This window comes from Lytechinus variegatus, chromosome 1, assembly GCF_018143015.1.
Source record: "Lytechinus variegatus isolate NC3 chromosome 1, Lvar_3.0, whole genome shotgun sequence".
Lineage (NCBI taxonomy): Eukaryota > Metazoa > Echinodermata > Echinoidea > Temnopleuroida > Toxopneustidae > Lytechinus > Lytechinus variegatus.
The window spans coordinates 76,533,948-76,551,041 of NC_054740.1; the positions used below are offsets into that span (position 1 = coordinate 76,533,948).

Genomic DNA, 17,094 nt, shown 5'->3' on the forward strand with positions numbered 1-17,094 from the left:
TGTATTATTATCCATATACAGCACCCCAGGTATTCTGGAAGATTTGTAAAAATAAAACCAAAGTGACCTTACTTTTGTCTTGAAAACCCTTTTTTTTTCAAATTTACAACAGCATACACCCTCTGTAAAAAAAAAAGTTCGTTACCAGGGGGCTGAGGCATACATAGTGAAAAATGAAGCAATTTTTCGTATAATGAAATGCCACCTTCAAACCTGTTATGTGGGACTTTCCCAAGAAAAATCAGAAATCTTATTATTGTTATATTTTGCTTTCAAGCCGAATTCTGTCAACAGACGAAGAGGCCGTAATCCAAGTAGTTCCAGTCATTGCCTTTCTCTTTTCCCCTCTCCACTCTTTAAATTTTCCTCTCAGAATAGGTTGACAATTTTGGCGGTCTTCTCAGCTTTAGGGCTTCTCGGACTTACTTTTTCAGACGAGAAACAGGGTGTGGAGGTGAATTCCATTTTTTAGTCTTACTTTTGTTAAGAAAATACCTAAGCACGTGTGTATATCTTTCATTTTTTTATGAACCGTGGAGGAAAAAGAACAATTCTCTTTTGACAGAATTCAGTATTGCCATATATCACCTCATCAGAAAAGAAATTAATGATAACCCCTGTCTTCGATATCTGTTACCTGATGAAATTACTTTCACATGTTACAAACCTAATGATTTTAATTAATTACACGTACAAGTAGTCGCATACACGCATTCGTATGGGTTCGTATTTCCGAAGGTTCGTAATTCCGCGGGTTCGTTATATAGTCCGAAAACGAAATGAGGTTCGTAATTCCGAAGGTTCGGTAGTCCGAAAACAATTTCGCTTTCAGACTAACGAATCTTCGGAACAACGAACCTTATTTCGTTTTCGGATTAACGAACCTTCGGAACATCGAACCTTATTTCGTTTTCGGATTATCGAACCTTCGAATTCGGAATAAAGAATCCTCGGAATTACGAAGTGTAACCCAGTAGTTAACTTTTAAGTGTTAATTTAAATCTGGTCTTCTCAATAATGATTTAAATCGAATGAGGTAGCGCCACGTTATTTCCCTTGTTTCTTTAAACTTTAAAATAAATTATCGCCATATGTGAAAATGGATTGGTGTTCAAGAGCCACCAACTCCAGTATTCCTATCCTGTTGGGGTTAAAGACTCAACTAAGAGGGTCAACTGGGGTCTAGTGGATCGAGATCAACCAAAAACCAGTACCCCTCGATAGTTCGAAACAACAGGTACGCATGTAAGCTATCTAAATTTTGGGATAAAACATGAAAAGTTATAATAAGCGCCGTAAAATAGGACTGTAAGAACGTTTTGTGACATATGGTTAGTTAGCTTTTTTCCGGGGTTTGAAGATACGTTTGATAGACATCAAAAACATCTATTTTTGTTGCAGTGTTAAGTTGGAGAGATGCGTATGTAAAGTGCAAAGAGTAGATTGAGTTGACTATGCAATATTACATTAGCACAAGTTTATTAATATTATTTTTATTACAGACTCCAAGTATTCATGGAATCACTGTTCATGTCTCAAGCAACTTCCATAGAATGGATAATGCTGAATATTTCAGTTATTACATTACAGTGGTATGCAGATTAATTAGGCAAATGTGAAATCATTTATTTCGATTTAATTTGATTTGTTTATTTCCTTACGGTTTTCTGGAAGGAAAATGTGAAATCATTTACTTCGATTTAATTTGATTTGTTTGTTTATTTCATTGTAGTTTTCTGGAAGGAAATAGATAGTTATCAGGGATACATTCCAGCATATATTTGAATCGATTTGATTTTGGGGTCTTTATTTGTGCGCCAAACTCCAATGGTATTTTGTGCCACTATTCCAAGCCATTCTGTATTACATTTCACTTTCCTTTATTTTATTGGGGGTAGGTTGAGTATCTTCTTCGTAATGCAGGGACCGAGCTTGCTCTTAAACTTCTTCCTATGGACCTTATTCATCATCTACGAGATTCTGTACTCTGAAGACACAGGCACGATGAGCTACATCACATACACAATGAAGACAAATTTTGTTTGCGAACACGAGTTCTTGATCAACCAGAATGAAGTGGGCAATATTGTTAATGATATGATTGTATTTGCTTGCTTATCTTAGACTTTTAGGTCTGTAAAATTATGTGATTCTGCATCTGTAAATTGATAGTCGAGACATGCGGTTCTTACCAGAATTAGTATGGATTTGTATTGGTATTGGATGAAAAGCTGGATAAAAAATATGTGACCTGCTACCCCAAAACAAAGTAACCCATAAGGAATATTGATACATTTATTGAGTTTGAAAAAAAAAGATCTAAGCTTTAAAATGATGTATGACTTGTCAAACTGGATCGAACGATAACCCAGATATTCAAGTATTAAATTGGATAAACTAATCGAGAACTTCAGGAAAAAGAGAAGATAACAAAAAAAAGTTCGGGGTTCACTTGAACTTGAAATGTGCACACTGCACAATCTCAGTGAAACGTCCAAGCTGTTCTCAAAACAGGTGTCAAAGAAACAGTTGTATCTTGTTCATTAAGCTTTACAACTTGAAATTTCGAAAGTATCAAGAAAAAAAATCAGATTCTCTCTTTTTAAAAAGCTTTTCGAAGACCAAATTAATATTTTTGCTATTTACAAATAACCTTCTCTGGCGAATTACGATTGGTTTATGGTGGCTGCCTGGCTGGTCACATAAGCTGGAATACCCGTGCAAAAGAAAGACAAAATAAGAAGTCCCGGGAGGCTGTTGCAGAAAGAGTTGCAATCAATCGCAACTCTAAAAAATCATGCGCAACTTGATTTTCAACCAATCAACATCACGCATTTGGGACTTGAAATTTATTTTTTTGACTTGCGTTTAAACGCAACACTTTCTGCAATGGACCCCAGAAGAAGTGTTTTTATCCATATTGTTTTCGTACGAGGCGTCAACATGATCCCATTATTATGTTTGATGTAAGATGCACATTTTAAATTTTGAATATCAGTTTATGTAAAGTAATTGATGTCATTTCAAATCATGCTTGTTATTTACCCCGGCCCTATTCATGACTGTTCTTAAATATTTGATTTCATTTGAGTTAATGAAGATTTACATTATTTTCGCTGTATATACACTGTCTATACAATTGTTTCTCTTTTACCATTTTTATGTGTATCATTTGGGTTGAATATGAAGGAATTCGTGCCTTGAAACAGTGTAATCAGTTGCAAATAGTACGAATGCAGCGTATTTGTATCAATTTAATTGTATTTTGTTTTATTTTATAGGACAGAATCTAAGAAATATGAATATTCGAATTGGGCTTGATCAAAACAAAAGAAATTTGTATTGATTGTGCAGATTGTGCAATGGCATAAAATGATTTTATTGATCGATTAAGACATCATGATATGTATAATGTATACTCTAAAATGAACCGAATAATTTCGTTTTGTTCAATGTATAAATAACTTTTGACGTTTCTAGAGTATTTTCATATGGTGTTCATTGTTTATACACAGAAAATACACACATTTCGTGAGACGTGCTATAGTTATTGCAATGAGTTATTTAAAAATTTTGACAGAGTATCAGCTTTATCTGACCTAAAATCTGAACCCTCCATTAATCAAGAAGTAATATTTTCAAGTACGCTGGAGTAGTGAAAAGTTGGTTGTGGAAGGGGTATTCCTTTTGTTTAAACAAGATGACAACTTCAAAATAATTTGGGGTGGATTTATATTAATTCGTGCAAATACTATAACCATGCATAGAAATGTCTAGATGTGAAACGCGATTGTATCCCATTGTAAATATATCAATAATCATCGTAGTTTTAATACTGTACTTGAAACAATGTGAGGATTCTGAATCGAATGATCTAATGGGATATTTAAACAAAATCTGATGTGGAGAGTTAATCCTATGCATTAATGGAACGGAAAAGGGGTTATGACTGAATATCAGCATAATATCTTCATAAACCCCCACTTTCGCAAACTCACAGCAACACACACGAATGCGCGCACTCATCATTGATGACCATAAAAGGAATTTAGTCGTTCATCAATGTGAACATGAATTGTGACAGACTCATCTTATAGTAGGTATATTTGAATAGTTTGTTTTTTTTGTTGAAGTGCAGGAAAATATTAGAGGACTGTTAATACAGAATGTAAGCAAGGCAATGTGAATATTCATCAGTAAAGAAATTGTTTTATTTAACCCTTTATTTGTATGGTCTTCGATTACTTCACTTTTACATATTGAAGTCTTTATAAGTGTGTATGGGTATGTTTGTGTATAGAAGAGGGAGGGATAATAAATGTAGCAGTGGCGTAATGAGCGAAAAGAAAAAAAAATGAGCTAGGGGTGGGGGCAGTCATGGCGTATGGGGCAAACTTAAAAAATGGTGCCCTTTTAAATAAATTTACTTATGGGGTAGATTTGGACATTAACACCTAGATAAAGATATTAAATACAACACTTTTCCCTTTCTTTCTTGGTTGAGAAACCGTTTTTTTTGTTTTTTTTGGGGGGGGAGGCCAGTGTGGGCATGGACCTGAAGCCCCCATTCTTACACCAGTCGATGATATATATATATATATACAGTGCGTATCAAAAAAAAGTTTAGAAAAAATCCTGTAAAATTATACATTTGTATTAAATATCCTGAAATTTTTTCAACATTTTAACATTGGTACAGATCCATTTAAGCAAATGACGATATAACTGTCGAAAAATATTTCCGCTTGAGTAAGAACCACTTACTTTTGAAAAGTTAGTGAAAAATGATTTGCGCATAACTTTGAAATAGTTATGCGAATAAAAGTAGACCTAAATCATGAACGTGTGGAATTTAGCTAGTAAAATTGATTTGAATATATGATTTACATTTTTAACTTGTTTCCTTGCCCAAGACACTTTGAAGAGTGCATTACGCCCCACCCCACACCCACCGAGGCCATCGTGACGATATTTGCTTTACACTGAGCTGCGATTTACATGAAATGGCTTAGGCTTGATTTTCATTTTGTTAATCATTGTCAAGCTTGGGAAAAGTGTGGAGAAACAAGTATTAAATGAAAAATGACATGTAAACCCACTTTAAATGATAAAAATTTAATGAAAAAAGGTGAAAAGTTTGAGATAAACTTTTATTCAGATTCAGTTATGTCCTCAGATCCAGCTGGCACAAAAGGGGCAAAGGTTGTCCTTACTAATTGTTGAAATTTCAATTTGGGTGGCTAATTTGTTACAAAATGCTTGAATGTATCCCTTTTATTTCAATTGACCAAAAGTCCGAGGGAAATTTATGAGAAATGTTTCGCAGGGTAAGTTTGATTCCGCCCTTTCCCCTTGACACAGCGTGAAAACGAGCATTTCTGCGCAAACAGATTTCTGCCAGCTTTACAAAAATGGACAGTGCTCACTCAAGTGTAACATTCTGTCAAAACTTTTACTTTCATTGGATAGATGAGACCCAAACCCAAGATAATATGTGAAAAAAGTACCCATATGTTGTATATTTTTTAATTCCCAGGGCTTTTTCAAAGTGTAAACTTTTTTTGATACGCACTGTATATATATATATATATACACACACACACACACACAGAAAGAGAGAGAGGGGCGGGGGGTAAAGTGAGAAAGGAATGGGAGGTAGAGAGATAAAGATGGAGAGGGGCATTAGTTTCTATAACCGGTTTCTCTTTTGAAATACAGCGTTGTATTCAGAATGATCTCTCCATGACAAATATTTGTTCAGGATTAAAAACACACATTTTTATTAAGATAAGGTTTACAATGGTTTATTATGAAATACAGATAATTCAACCTGTAGAATGATTGTCATAACAAACAGACAGTAAAATGTATAAAATAATTGTTATTTACAGCCATTAAAGTAGATCATTAAAGAAGCAAACGATGGAGTACTTCACTTTTTTGTTTTAAATATAATTTCATATTCACTCCTAAAATATATTAGGTAAACCTTGGCCACACTTTACATTGATGCAAAAACGGCAATAGGTCAAGAATAAATCACACTTCATAGCCTAATCTGGTGAACAACAACGAAAAAAAAGTCAAAGGTGTACAATTTGAAGAAAGTAATAGGATGGGGTTAATGATCAAGATGAATTATTGGAGCTATATATCCAGCACTCTATCGACTTAAAGAGCACATGAACATGCTTCACATCATGGAGTGCTTTATACATGTTTGAAGTTCCGATAAAGGTATTACCATAATTATGCATGTCTGACAATTTAACCAACCAGAAAGTGAAATCTCCAACACTCCCTCACCAGAATTAGTGTATTAACACCTGAGTGGACGGAAATAGTGAGGCATTGTTGAAAAAAAAGTTTCCTTCATATTTCATTTTAAGAGAAAACTGTACCCTTGTTAGTTGTACTATTTTCAATGTTTAACCGATATTCTGTATAGCTTTCGTCCAGAAATGTCATACATGATTAATGAAGTAGATTATTTACACAAAATAGGCAAACTAAATAAAAATTTAAGTTTAACACCACATATAATATCTCTTATCTTTTACACACATCATAAACATTCATAGCAATATCAACTTAAGAAGTAGGACTTAAGAAGCAATAGCTTCAAAACTTTTAAGGGTATACAGCTACATATATCATACAGAAATGCACACCTCTAAAACTTTTGAAGTATCTGCAACTAACAATCAACTGGGCGACATATACCGGGAAATCTTTCCAGGAAGCAACAGTTACACCGATTATGGATTAGATGAAATTGTATACGAATATGACTTCAAAATGTAAAATATCATCATAAATATAAAAATCGATGCAAGTATAAAATTTAATAACCATATTGTTATCATTCGACTTGTCCTGTTCACATTCGATTCAAGATGTTTTTTTCAGCAGGAAAAAAAAATAGGTCAGCATGAAATCTATGATTTTTTTTTCAATTTACGAGAGAAAAATTAGTCACACACACACACGATATGTTTATTTCCACATGTGTTTCAACAGGGAACCAATTCAAGATCACTTAATGATATATATTAGATTTGTCCTTTTGTTCTGACGTTCTGGTAAGCTTCAGAGTCCTTCCTCAAAGCCATCTAAACATTGGAGATTATTCTGAGTAGGAAAAAAAAAAAGGTAAACATGGTAAAGGTTGCATAGAATATTCTAATGCGAGCCAAAAATAATATTTTAATAAAGCTATCTGTAATGTTTAATGCTTTTTAAATAAATGGAATCGTGTGTATAAGATAATGAATGTTCTAAACATGTCACATATATAACTGAATATCACTATGGTAATGAAAATGAAATCATAAAGTTTCAATATGACAATGATCATGAGAGGAGTTTTGCAAACTAAATCATGCATTACATTTGAGAATTCTGCATAAGTTGCACGGCCTTATTATCATTTCACAATTTTCCAGCATTCAGCCAGTACATACACAATCACTTCGTCAAAAACCATTAAACTACGCATAATGATCCGCGCAACAACAATATACGTCATAATAAAGACAACGCTGGATCGGGGCGCTTGTCATACTGGTGAGGTGTAGAGCCTAGATCTTGATACTAACCTAACACAAGAGAACCCTATTCATAAAAGAATATCATCATTCTCACTTTTTTTGCTCTAGATATCTGATTTTGATGATAATAAAAATATTAACTGGCACTTCTTTTGGAGAAAATAAAATATATTGCCATTAAAAGACCTGTATTGCCCTCTTCTAAAGACTGGTCAATATGATTCCTTGCTGGCAATATATTTGCTGTTCCCCTCAAGGCCAGTCAATATTATATAAATATGCGTAAATAATGATAATTACAGATTATTTTGCATAGATCGGAACAATTCTTTGCGAAAATTTCATTCCTGAAACCTAAGACATATTTCTACCTTTTATTGTATTCATGTCATGTTTATTTGTAAGCCTATTTAATTCAAATTATTCAGATTCATGTGAAAAATGATTCTACGTTGAAAATGTGCATAATTTATGCATGTTTGATCATAAAACATGATTACTGCATCCTTTTTTAACTATCTATGTTCTACTGCTTTTACAATACCTTTTTGTTAAATTTGACATTTTCATGAAGTAGCTAAAGGTACAGTACATGTTTTTACAAAAATATCTGATAACTACTCATTCTAAAGTTTTGTTTACATAATTTATGCTAATAAGGGTTTATTTTTTGGAAAAGATGATATATAAATCCTATGTATTATTATTCATTACACTGGCATAGATACAGAGTGTCTCTTTAAATCAAAACATCCCAATGGGTTCAATGAATACAAATACCAAGAGGTACAATTGTACTTAAAAAATTGCAGTTAAAAGATCCATTCTTTTCTCTATTTTTGAAAAAATCAATATTTTCATTGTAATTATTACAAATTAGTGATCATATTTATACATGTTATATGCGTGCGGAAGAGGCATCGCGAGCATGTAACGCAAAGACCTTTGCGGTTTTTGGTGTCCTTTTCACTGCCCCATAACCTCAGACTGCAACACTGCAGTTGTTTCTTCCAACCCCTTTCCTTCTTTATTTTCTTTTCTTCTTTTTTTCTTTCATCGTTCTTTCTTTTTTTTCCCCTATTTTACCCCATTTTCTTCATTTTTTATTCTATTCCTTAAGGATATTTTGAGGGGATATACCCCCCCCCCCGCTTTCGTCACTTATGACTAGTAACACTGACATAATATATAAACATTTTAAGGACTTATGGTATGAATTTAAGAGGATATGTGACTGAATTCTGCTGAATTTCTGCCAATCAAAAAAAAAATTTAAAAAAAGAAAAAAAAAAACACAGGAAGGGTACCTTAACTAACTCCAACATTGAGAACAGAAACCTCACCTTCGTATCCCATGTTATCCTTAATCCAATCTGTGAACTGCGAGATCCTGGCATAAACTCCTGGGTAATTGGGAGAAGCACATCCTATACCCCAACTAGTAGCGCCTACAAGATGCCAGCGACCATCAGAACCCTCACAAGTTAATGGTCCTCCACTGTCACCCTATAATGCAAATTAATTTTCAAAACAAAAATAAAGCCTATAAATGAAATAATTCCATGCTAGCATTTAATGCATTTTTGTGAGCTGATCTTCATTCTCTGTTACCGATTTTGTTTGCATCAGGAAATGATGGTTTCAAATCTAAGAGAGGAAAGGGAAGTTTTATTTCCTTTAATTTGGTGGCCGGTTTATTACAATGGCAAAATGTATCATAAACATAGTGGACAACTGTATGTTCTCCAGGGACCATTTTCATAATGTACTGCGATGGTTATCCTTGATTCAAATGTAGAATTTTAGCTTCCGACTGTTAATTAACTGTATAGTGAAACGAACTTGAGTCCACCTGCTCAAGCTGTATCACCTAAATAAAAATGTGGAATCATTACCTGGCATGAATCAACTCCACCATCGACGTATCCAGCACATATTTCTGCTTGCGGTACAATACCATAGTCACTGTATAGCATGCTACATGTGCTATGTTCGATAAGGTTTACCAATGCTTTCTGAAGAATATTTGGAATGGAACCTGTAGAAAAATGAAGTTCAGAAATAGCATAATAGATTCGGTTATATTTTCTTTTTGTTTTGCAATTGGATATATTAACAAGTAGGGGAAGGCGGGGTAAGTTGAGCATAGGGGTAAGATGAGCCACCACCCCTGGGTAATAATGAATGAGTCAAAAATTGTGGTGGTGTCATGTATTGATGACCCAATGCATAACCCTAACCCCACCACAAAGTTCTCAGTTTTGAAACAAAAGTACTTTTTTAGATGGGAAAATACAGATTTCAGTCAAAAAGTATGAAAAAAGTGTGAAGACACACGTCTTCAAATATAATAAGGCCATGGCAATTTATGTGGTTATATATATAATAAAAAAAACCTTGAAAAGCCATTGGTATGCAGGCAGAAAGGAAAAACTACACATGACAGTTCTTTTACTTTTAGAGGATTAGCAAGTGACAGACTTTAAATAAAAGAAATTACATGCTGGTTCATCCCCATAGATTTTGTATAGTTTTTGTGGCTCAACTTAGCCCAGTAGGTGGCTCAGGAAACCCCAACAGACGGGGCAAGATGAGCCATGATTTGTCAAAGGTGACAACGACTTTCAGTGTGGGGGTAGAAAGTTATATATAGGTGAAAAATATTTTCCAAGAACTAAACTTTAAGGAAATGTACTTATTTCTACCAGATTATTTGTCTTATAAATTAATTCTAACATGCAACAAGTGTCACAACTTACCTCGCCTTCCCCTACATCTACTACTGACACTACATATGACATTATTTTAAGTTTAAATTCAAAACGTAAAGGGTATAGATGGAATAGTAGTATAGTTTACCCCCGGATGACGTAGTTCCCCATCCTGCGATCCAACACCGTCTGTATGCCATCGTCTCGTTTTGTAGAGTAGCTAAACAAGCAGGTCTCACATAGTCAGTGAATTCTACAGGTTCGGATAGATGAAGAAGTGCAATATCATTTGCTATTCCATTAATAGCGCCGTAATTTGGATGCATGATGACCGTGTCAGCCCCTCTCACTACCTTATGCTCATCATCATCTGACATATGACGAATACCAAGGGTGATGACGAAATCACTGGCTTCCATTCCATCTCTACAAGTAGGAGGAAGTCAAAAGGTATATAAGAAAATGTAAAATAACGTAATAATCATTCTCGTTTAATCTGACAATTACCGTACATGGCCGAGTGGTCAAAGGCGCCTGGCTACACATGGAAAGTCCGGGGTTCGATCCCCGGCCACGGCACCCTATGGTCTCTTATTGTGCAATCAAATAAATGTAAATGTTTTACACATTATTGGTAATTAGGTGTGCACTTGTTTAAAAATACACACATTGATATTCATACACAAAGTGCGGCATATCAGTAAACAATTGCACTTTAAAATACATCTGGGAATCGAAACGTATACGACATGGGGTAATTTTTAAGATATATTCTTGGGTTGGGTCTCACCTATCAAATGAAAGTAACAATTTTGACAAAATGTTGCACTTGAGTGAGCGCTCTACATTTTTGTAAAGCTCACAGAAATCGGTTTGTACAGGAATGCATTTTTAGCCAATTGAAATAAAAACATACATTTAAACATTCTTTGGCAACTTTAATTTGCAGCCCAATTCGCATTCAAACCCTAGGTAAGCACAACTTTAACCATTTTTGTGCCAGCTGGATCTGAGGACATAACTGAATGTAAACAAAAATCTCCAGCATTGTTCACTAAGTTTTTTTTATCTTAAGTGGGTTTAAATTTCATATTTCGTTTAATACTTGTTTCTCCACACTTTTTAAAGCTTAAAATGATAAACAAAAGGAAAGTCAAGCAGAATAATTTCATGTGAATCACAGCTCTGTATAAAGCAGATATCATCAACATGGCTTCGGTATGTGGGAAGAAGGGGGGGGGGGCAAAATGGTGCTCTATGAAGCGCCTTGGGCAAGGAAACAAGTCAAAAGGGTAATTAAAATTTCCTAGCTAAAGTCTACGTTTTCTTCATGATTAATGTCGAATTTTTATTCATATAACTATTTCCAAGTTTTGCGCAAATCATTTTTCGTGAAGCGTAGAGATTTTTCGGTAAATTGCCAATTTGTGCAATGCTAACTCGTCCACTCACCACATTTAGTCTAATGCCATTCCGTCTATCAGCATTTCGCCTAACAACCATTTGGTCCAATCATCACTTCATCTAATCACCAGTTCGTCTATGGCCATTTGGTCTCATAACCAGTTGTTATAATATTCGTTTTATTTTCATTCATTTTGCCAAATTGACACTTAGTCTGGAATATGGACTGTATGGCTATTGGACCAACTGGTTACATGTATTAGACAAAAAGGTAAGTGGACGAAATTGCAATTAGACCATGTGGATATTGGGCGAACTGATGGTAGACCAAATGATAGTAGACAAGTTGGCAATTGGACCCATTGACGTTGGACCAATTGAAATCAAACCGATTTTTTGACAGTTATATCGTCATTTGCTTACATGGATCTGTACCAATGTTTATGTGGAAAAAGCTTCAGGATATTACAAATATATGTAATTTTACAGGACTACATTTTTTATACGCACTTTATTGGATGGCTCATAATGGAATACCAGAAATATTCCAAGAGTTTGGGCAAATATTGGCGATAACGAGTTGAATATTTCTGTTACTCCATGAAATAAAGCCATCCAATAAAATTATTATCATCAATTCCCTCCCCCAAAAGGGAGAATTTGATTGAACATGCGTATCCCTTCCCATTATGGCATCATCAGTTCTACGCGACTTAACATTTAGTTCATTATGACGTCATTGATACCGTGTTTACACATTGACTCGGCTCGCGTGTTGAATCCGCGAGCCGGGTTGAACACTGCGAAGAAGGGATCAGAGATCGTGTTCATACGTACATATAAAAAGGCGAGTTCAACATGGCTCGCGGATCTCGAACGGAAGAAGAATTATGACGTCGCAAATTAAACGCGGGAAATTCACCGCTGGAATCGAATCTTGTCCGTGTGAACAACAACAATGCCAAAAGTGAAAGCGCGCAGTGATTTAGGTCAAGAGAGTTCGACACGGCTTTCTGTTTACACACGAAAAAATTGCTGAGTCTGACTCTGGTCGCGGGTTGAAACCTTCGATTTTGTAGGATCGATAAAGCCGTGTTCGACACGGCTCGCGGATCACTCTGATCTCGTTCACAAAACAAGAAAATGCCGTGTTGAGCACGGCTCTTGTGTTCAACCCCCGAGCCGAGTCAATGTGTAAACACGGTAATAGAGCACAACTATGCTCGATGACGTCATAATGATCTACATGCATGCAAGTTGCATCAATGACCAAAATTGATCCTATGAAGTGATAATGGCATAATGTGATACGGCTTATTAAAACAAATTGCTTTTTTTTGGGGGGGTGTGGATACCCAGTCAGCAAAATATATGGGGCCCATATGGGATTCATCTGGGCAACAATATGGGCCCCATATGACCCATATGGGTCCTATATACCGTTTGCACCGTTATCCCCATATGGGCCCCATATAGGCCAAGTGGGTTTCACGCAGGTTAAATGTGGGCATGCCCACATAAAACCCATGTTAACCCCACATGGCCCCCATATGAATTCAAGACTGTGATTCCATCTGGGTCCCATGTGGGCCATTTGGGTTTCATATGGGTTAGATCTGGGAAAGCCCACATAAAACCCATGTAAACCCCACATGGCCCATCTGGGCCCCATATGAAAATACTGTGTTTTTATATGGGTCCCATGTGGACCATGAGTGTTTTATATGGGAAAAATCTGGGCAAGCCCACAAAAAGCCCATGTAAACCCCACATGGCCCATCTGGGCCCAATATGAAAACAATGTGTTTTTATATGGGTCCCATGTGGGCCCCATGTAGGTTAATGATGTTTTAATCAATTAAAAAAATTTCATTAATTTGTGTCATTAAGGTGACTTTACAACCCAATACTCTAATCCATATCACTTTATCATATCCTATAGTCCTACATTCTAACCCTAAATTCTAATCCTATCCTACACCTAACCACTGAATCTTATTGTTGACTTCTATGTATACAGCGAGTTTGCTATACTTGACCGGCAATGGTTAATAACAATTTTCAATATTTAACCTTGAAAATTCTGTCCTGAAATTAAATGTTTCCATTTTTAATTTTATAGTAATAAATGACATACTTTTCTGAAACTTTTCACGGTGGAATCCCTACATAAACAAAAACATTTCAATTGACGTTGTATCTGCATTGTAATGAATATTCATGGGTGCAGTCTAGATCGGTCGATCCAGTGATATGCCTATCTTCAGCCCAGCTGATATTCATCTGGTACATATGGGCCCAGATACATCCCAGATGGGTCCCATATATTTTTGCCTATCTGGGTCCCACTTGAAAATGCCCATCTCCAGCCCAGATGATATTCATCTAGTACATATGGGCCCATAAATCCCAGATGGGTTCCACATATTTTTGCCTATCTGGGTCCCACTTGGAAATGCCCATCTTCGATCAGCCCAGATAATATTCATCTGGAACAAATGGGCCCAGATACATCTCAGATGGGTCCCATATATTTTTGCCCATCTGGGTCCTACTTGAAAATGCCCATCTCCAGCCCAGATGATGTTCATCTGGTACATATGAGCCCAGATAGATCCACGATGGGTCCCACATATTTTAGCCCATCTCGGTCCCACTTGGAAATGCCCATATCCAGCCCAGATGATATTCATCTGGTACATATAGGCCCAGATATAACCCTGATGGGCCCCACATATTTTAGCCAACCTGGGTACCACTTGGAAATTAAATGCCCATCTGTAGCCCAGATGATATTCATCTGGTACATATGGGCCCAGATATAACCCAGATGGGTCCCATGTATGTTTGCCCATCTGGGTCCCACTTGGATACGCCCATCTCCAGCCCAGATGATATTCATCTGGTACATATGGGCCCAGATACATCCCAGATGGGTCCCATATATGTTTGCCCATCTTGGTCCCACTTGAAAATGCCCATCTCTAGCCCAGATGATATTCATCTGGTACATATGGGCCCAGATATAACCCAGATGGGCCCCATATATATGTGGGCCCCATGTGGACCTACCCACTTCTTCTTTTCTAGCCCATATGGTTTTCATGTGGGCCATATGGGTCCCAGATAACCCACATCGGACCCATATGGGGCCCAGATATTTTGCTATCTGGGTAGTTGAAGATTATTATATTGGATGGCTTTATTTCATGAAATACCAGAAATATTCCACTCGTTAGGGTCAATATTCCACTCATCTGCTTTTCGTGGAATATTTTCCCGAACTCTTGGAATATTTCTGGTAATCTTTTCTGAGCCATCCAATATAATTATCAGAGACAAAATCCGCTTTCTTCATGTTCTTGAATTGATTAATTTGGAAAGGACATTTCTTTTAGTTTGAAAAGAACACACCAGGATATAGGCATGTTCAAAGATGATTTTAGATTACGAAATGGCTCGTCTGTGTCAATATGATTCTTTCCTTAATACTTACGCGCAGTGAGCTGCAGTCAAGACCCATTGGTTACTAATCAAGGTACCACCACACAAGAAACCATTCATTCGAAGATTAGCAATCCATGGGAATTCCCCTAGATCAGCATTGACTCCTCCCACTATTCTAGACTGATAGTCATCTACAGCTGGACGGGTCCCGCACATTGATTCTCCTGTAAGATCTTCGAGACAAATTAAGATTACCAATTTCAATTCAAAATACAAATGAGCACACATGACGAAAATCTCTCGTTTGAGGGCTGTATACCCCATTTTTCCTTATCAACAAATATCTTCTCCCAGTAATACAAATCCTATTGCCCTCAAGAGATTAAATTTAAGTATAGAAACACCTGTTTCTTGACCTCGGTCCGCGAAGATAATTCACCCCAGCATCTACGGTCACAGCAGGGGGCCACACACGATGGATTGCAATGTGTGTAGTTCCGGCGAGCGCATGGCCATGGATGTATACACGCGTTGATAGAAAGTTTTTTCTTTCTTTCTTTCTTTCCTTCCTTCTTTCTTTCTTTCTTTCTTTCTTTCTTTCTCTCTCTCCCTTCCTTCCTTTCTTTTTTCTTTCTTTCTTTCTCTCTCTCTTCCTTCCTTTCTTTCTTTCTTTCTTTCTTCCTTCCTTTCTTTCCTTCTTTCTCTCTGTCTGGCTGTCTAATTCTTTTCTTTCTAGACTTATTTTCTTCCTTCCTTTCTTTCCTTCTTTCTCTCTGTCTGGCTGTCTAATTCTTTTCTTTCTAGACTTATTTTCTTCATCCACCCCCTTTTGATCTACACCTCTAAAGAACGTGCATTTGCCAATCATATCTGTAGTAAGGCCTATGAATGTCCTTTTCTCAAAGCTGAGGTGTAGGCCTATACATAGAACATTAAAATACAAAGACCAGCATTATGAATCACAATGTTTGGATAGCATTTCAATGTTCTATGCATATCTATTCAGAACGTTTTCTAATTCACATGCGTTATTAGCAGGTGATCTTCTTTATCTCCCATTATTGTTCTTATTTTGTAGGCCTATAGCCTGTGTATACGGTAAACCTCCCTCTGAAATACCTTTCTTGGTTTCATGTTTTCTTTCAGATTTGTTTCCACCAAGGCGTGCCAAGAACACTTTCAGTTTTTTTTTTTTTTGGGGGGGGGGCAAAATCCCGAAGGGGGCACAATATTTTTGAAAGCGTGAGATACGGAAGCGATCGAGCGGGAGAGGGTGTGGTTGAGGGTGTAAAAATAGAGTGTAAAAGTTGCGTTTCTAAGAGCATTCAAAAATAAATTTCTTGAGAATTAAACAGTCTTGGGGTTCTTTTTGATCCTGTTTCCTCCCTTCTGACCCAGACTGGTGTTTCTTCATGATCAGGGTCGCAGTTCCAGCAAATTACGAGCCTTATTGCAAACTCTATTGTTTTAAACCAATGTAATATAGGCCTTTTAAAGACTTTAAGATGACAAACATGACCGTATGCATCCGGGGGCCACCGATCGAGAGGGCAAAATTCACCCAAAGTGTGCACGAAATCTTTCAATTTTATTCTAGAAAATGCAAAAGCTCCCCCATCACCATGGGCGGAAATCCCAGGGGGACAGGGGGGACGCGTCCCCCTACCATTTTGGAAAGGGGTACATAATATCAAATGTCCCCCTACTATTTGTGCTCTTTTATTATGGAAAAAATACATAATTTCAAATCGAAATTATATCCTCGAATTTCGAAATATATATAAACAGATAGTTTTTGTTAAGAACTTGGTTAGGAAAAGAAAAGGCATACCGGCCCAACTATTCTCCAACTCTCATCTAGCCCTATATACCAGCCAAAGAGTGATGACATTGATGACATCGATGGCCATTGTCAATTTCATAACTAATAAAAATGATGAAAAAAGAAAATCGCCTCTGAATTTAGTGCATAGACGGTTAGA

General features: G+C 36.4%; 1 protein-coding gene across 1 annotated transcript in view; it reads right to left on the reverse strand.

The window, feature by feature from the left end:
- Nucleotides 1-5,736: 5,736 nt before the first annotated feature.
- Nucleotides 5,737-17,094, reverse strand: part of LOC121423493 — a 161,372-nt gene continuing 150,014 nt past the window's right edge. Inside the window, 5 exon segments of the mRNA XM_041618845.1 lie at nucleotides 5,737-7,131; nucleotides 8,894-9,056; nucleotides 9,446-9,588; nucleotides 10,410-10,687; nucleotides 15,162-15,345. Of these exon segments, the coding sequence (XP_041474779.1) occupies nucleotides 7,127-7,131; nucleotides 8,894-9,056; nucleotides 9,446-9,588; nucleotides 10,410-10,687; nucleotides 15,162-15,345 (773 nt within the window). The 3' untranslated portion in view covers nucleotides 5,737-7,126.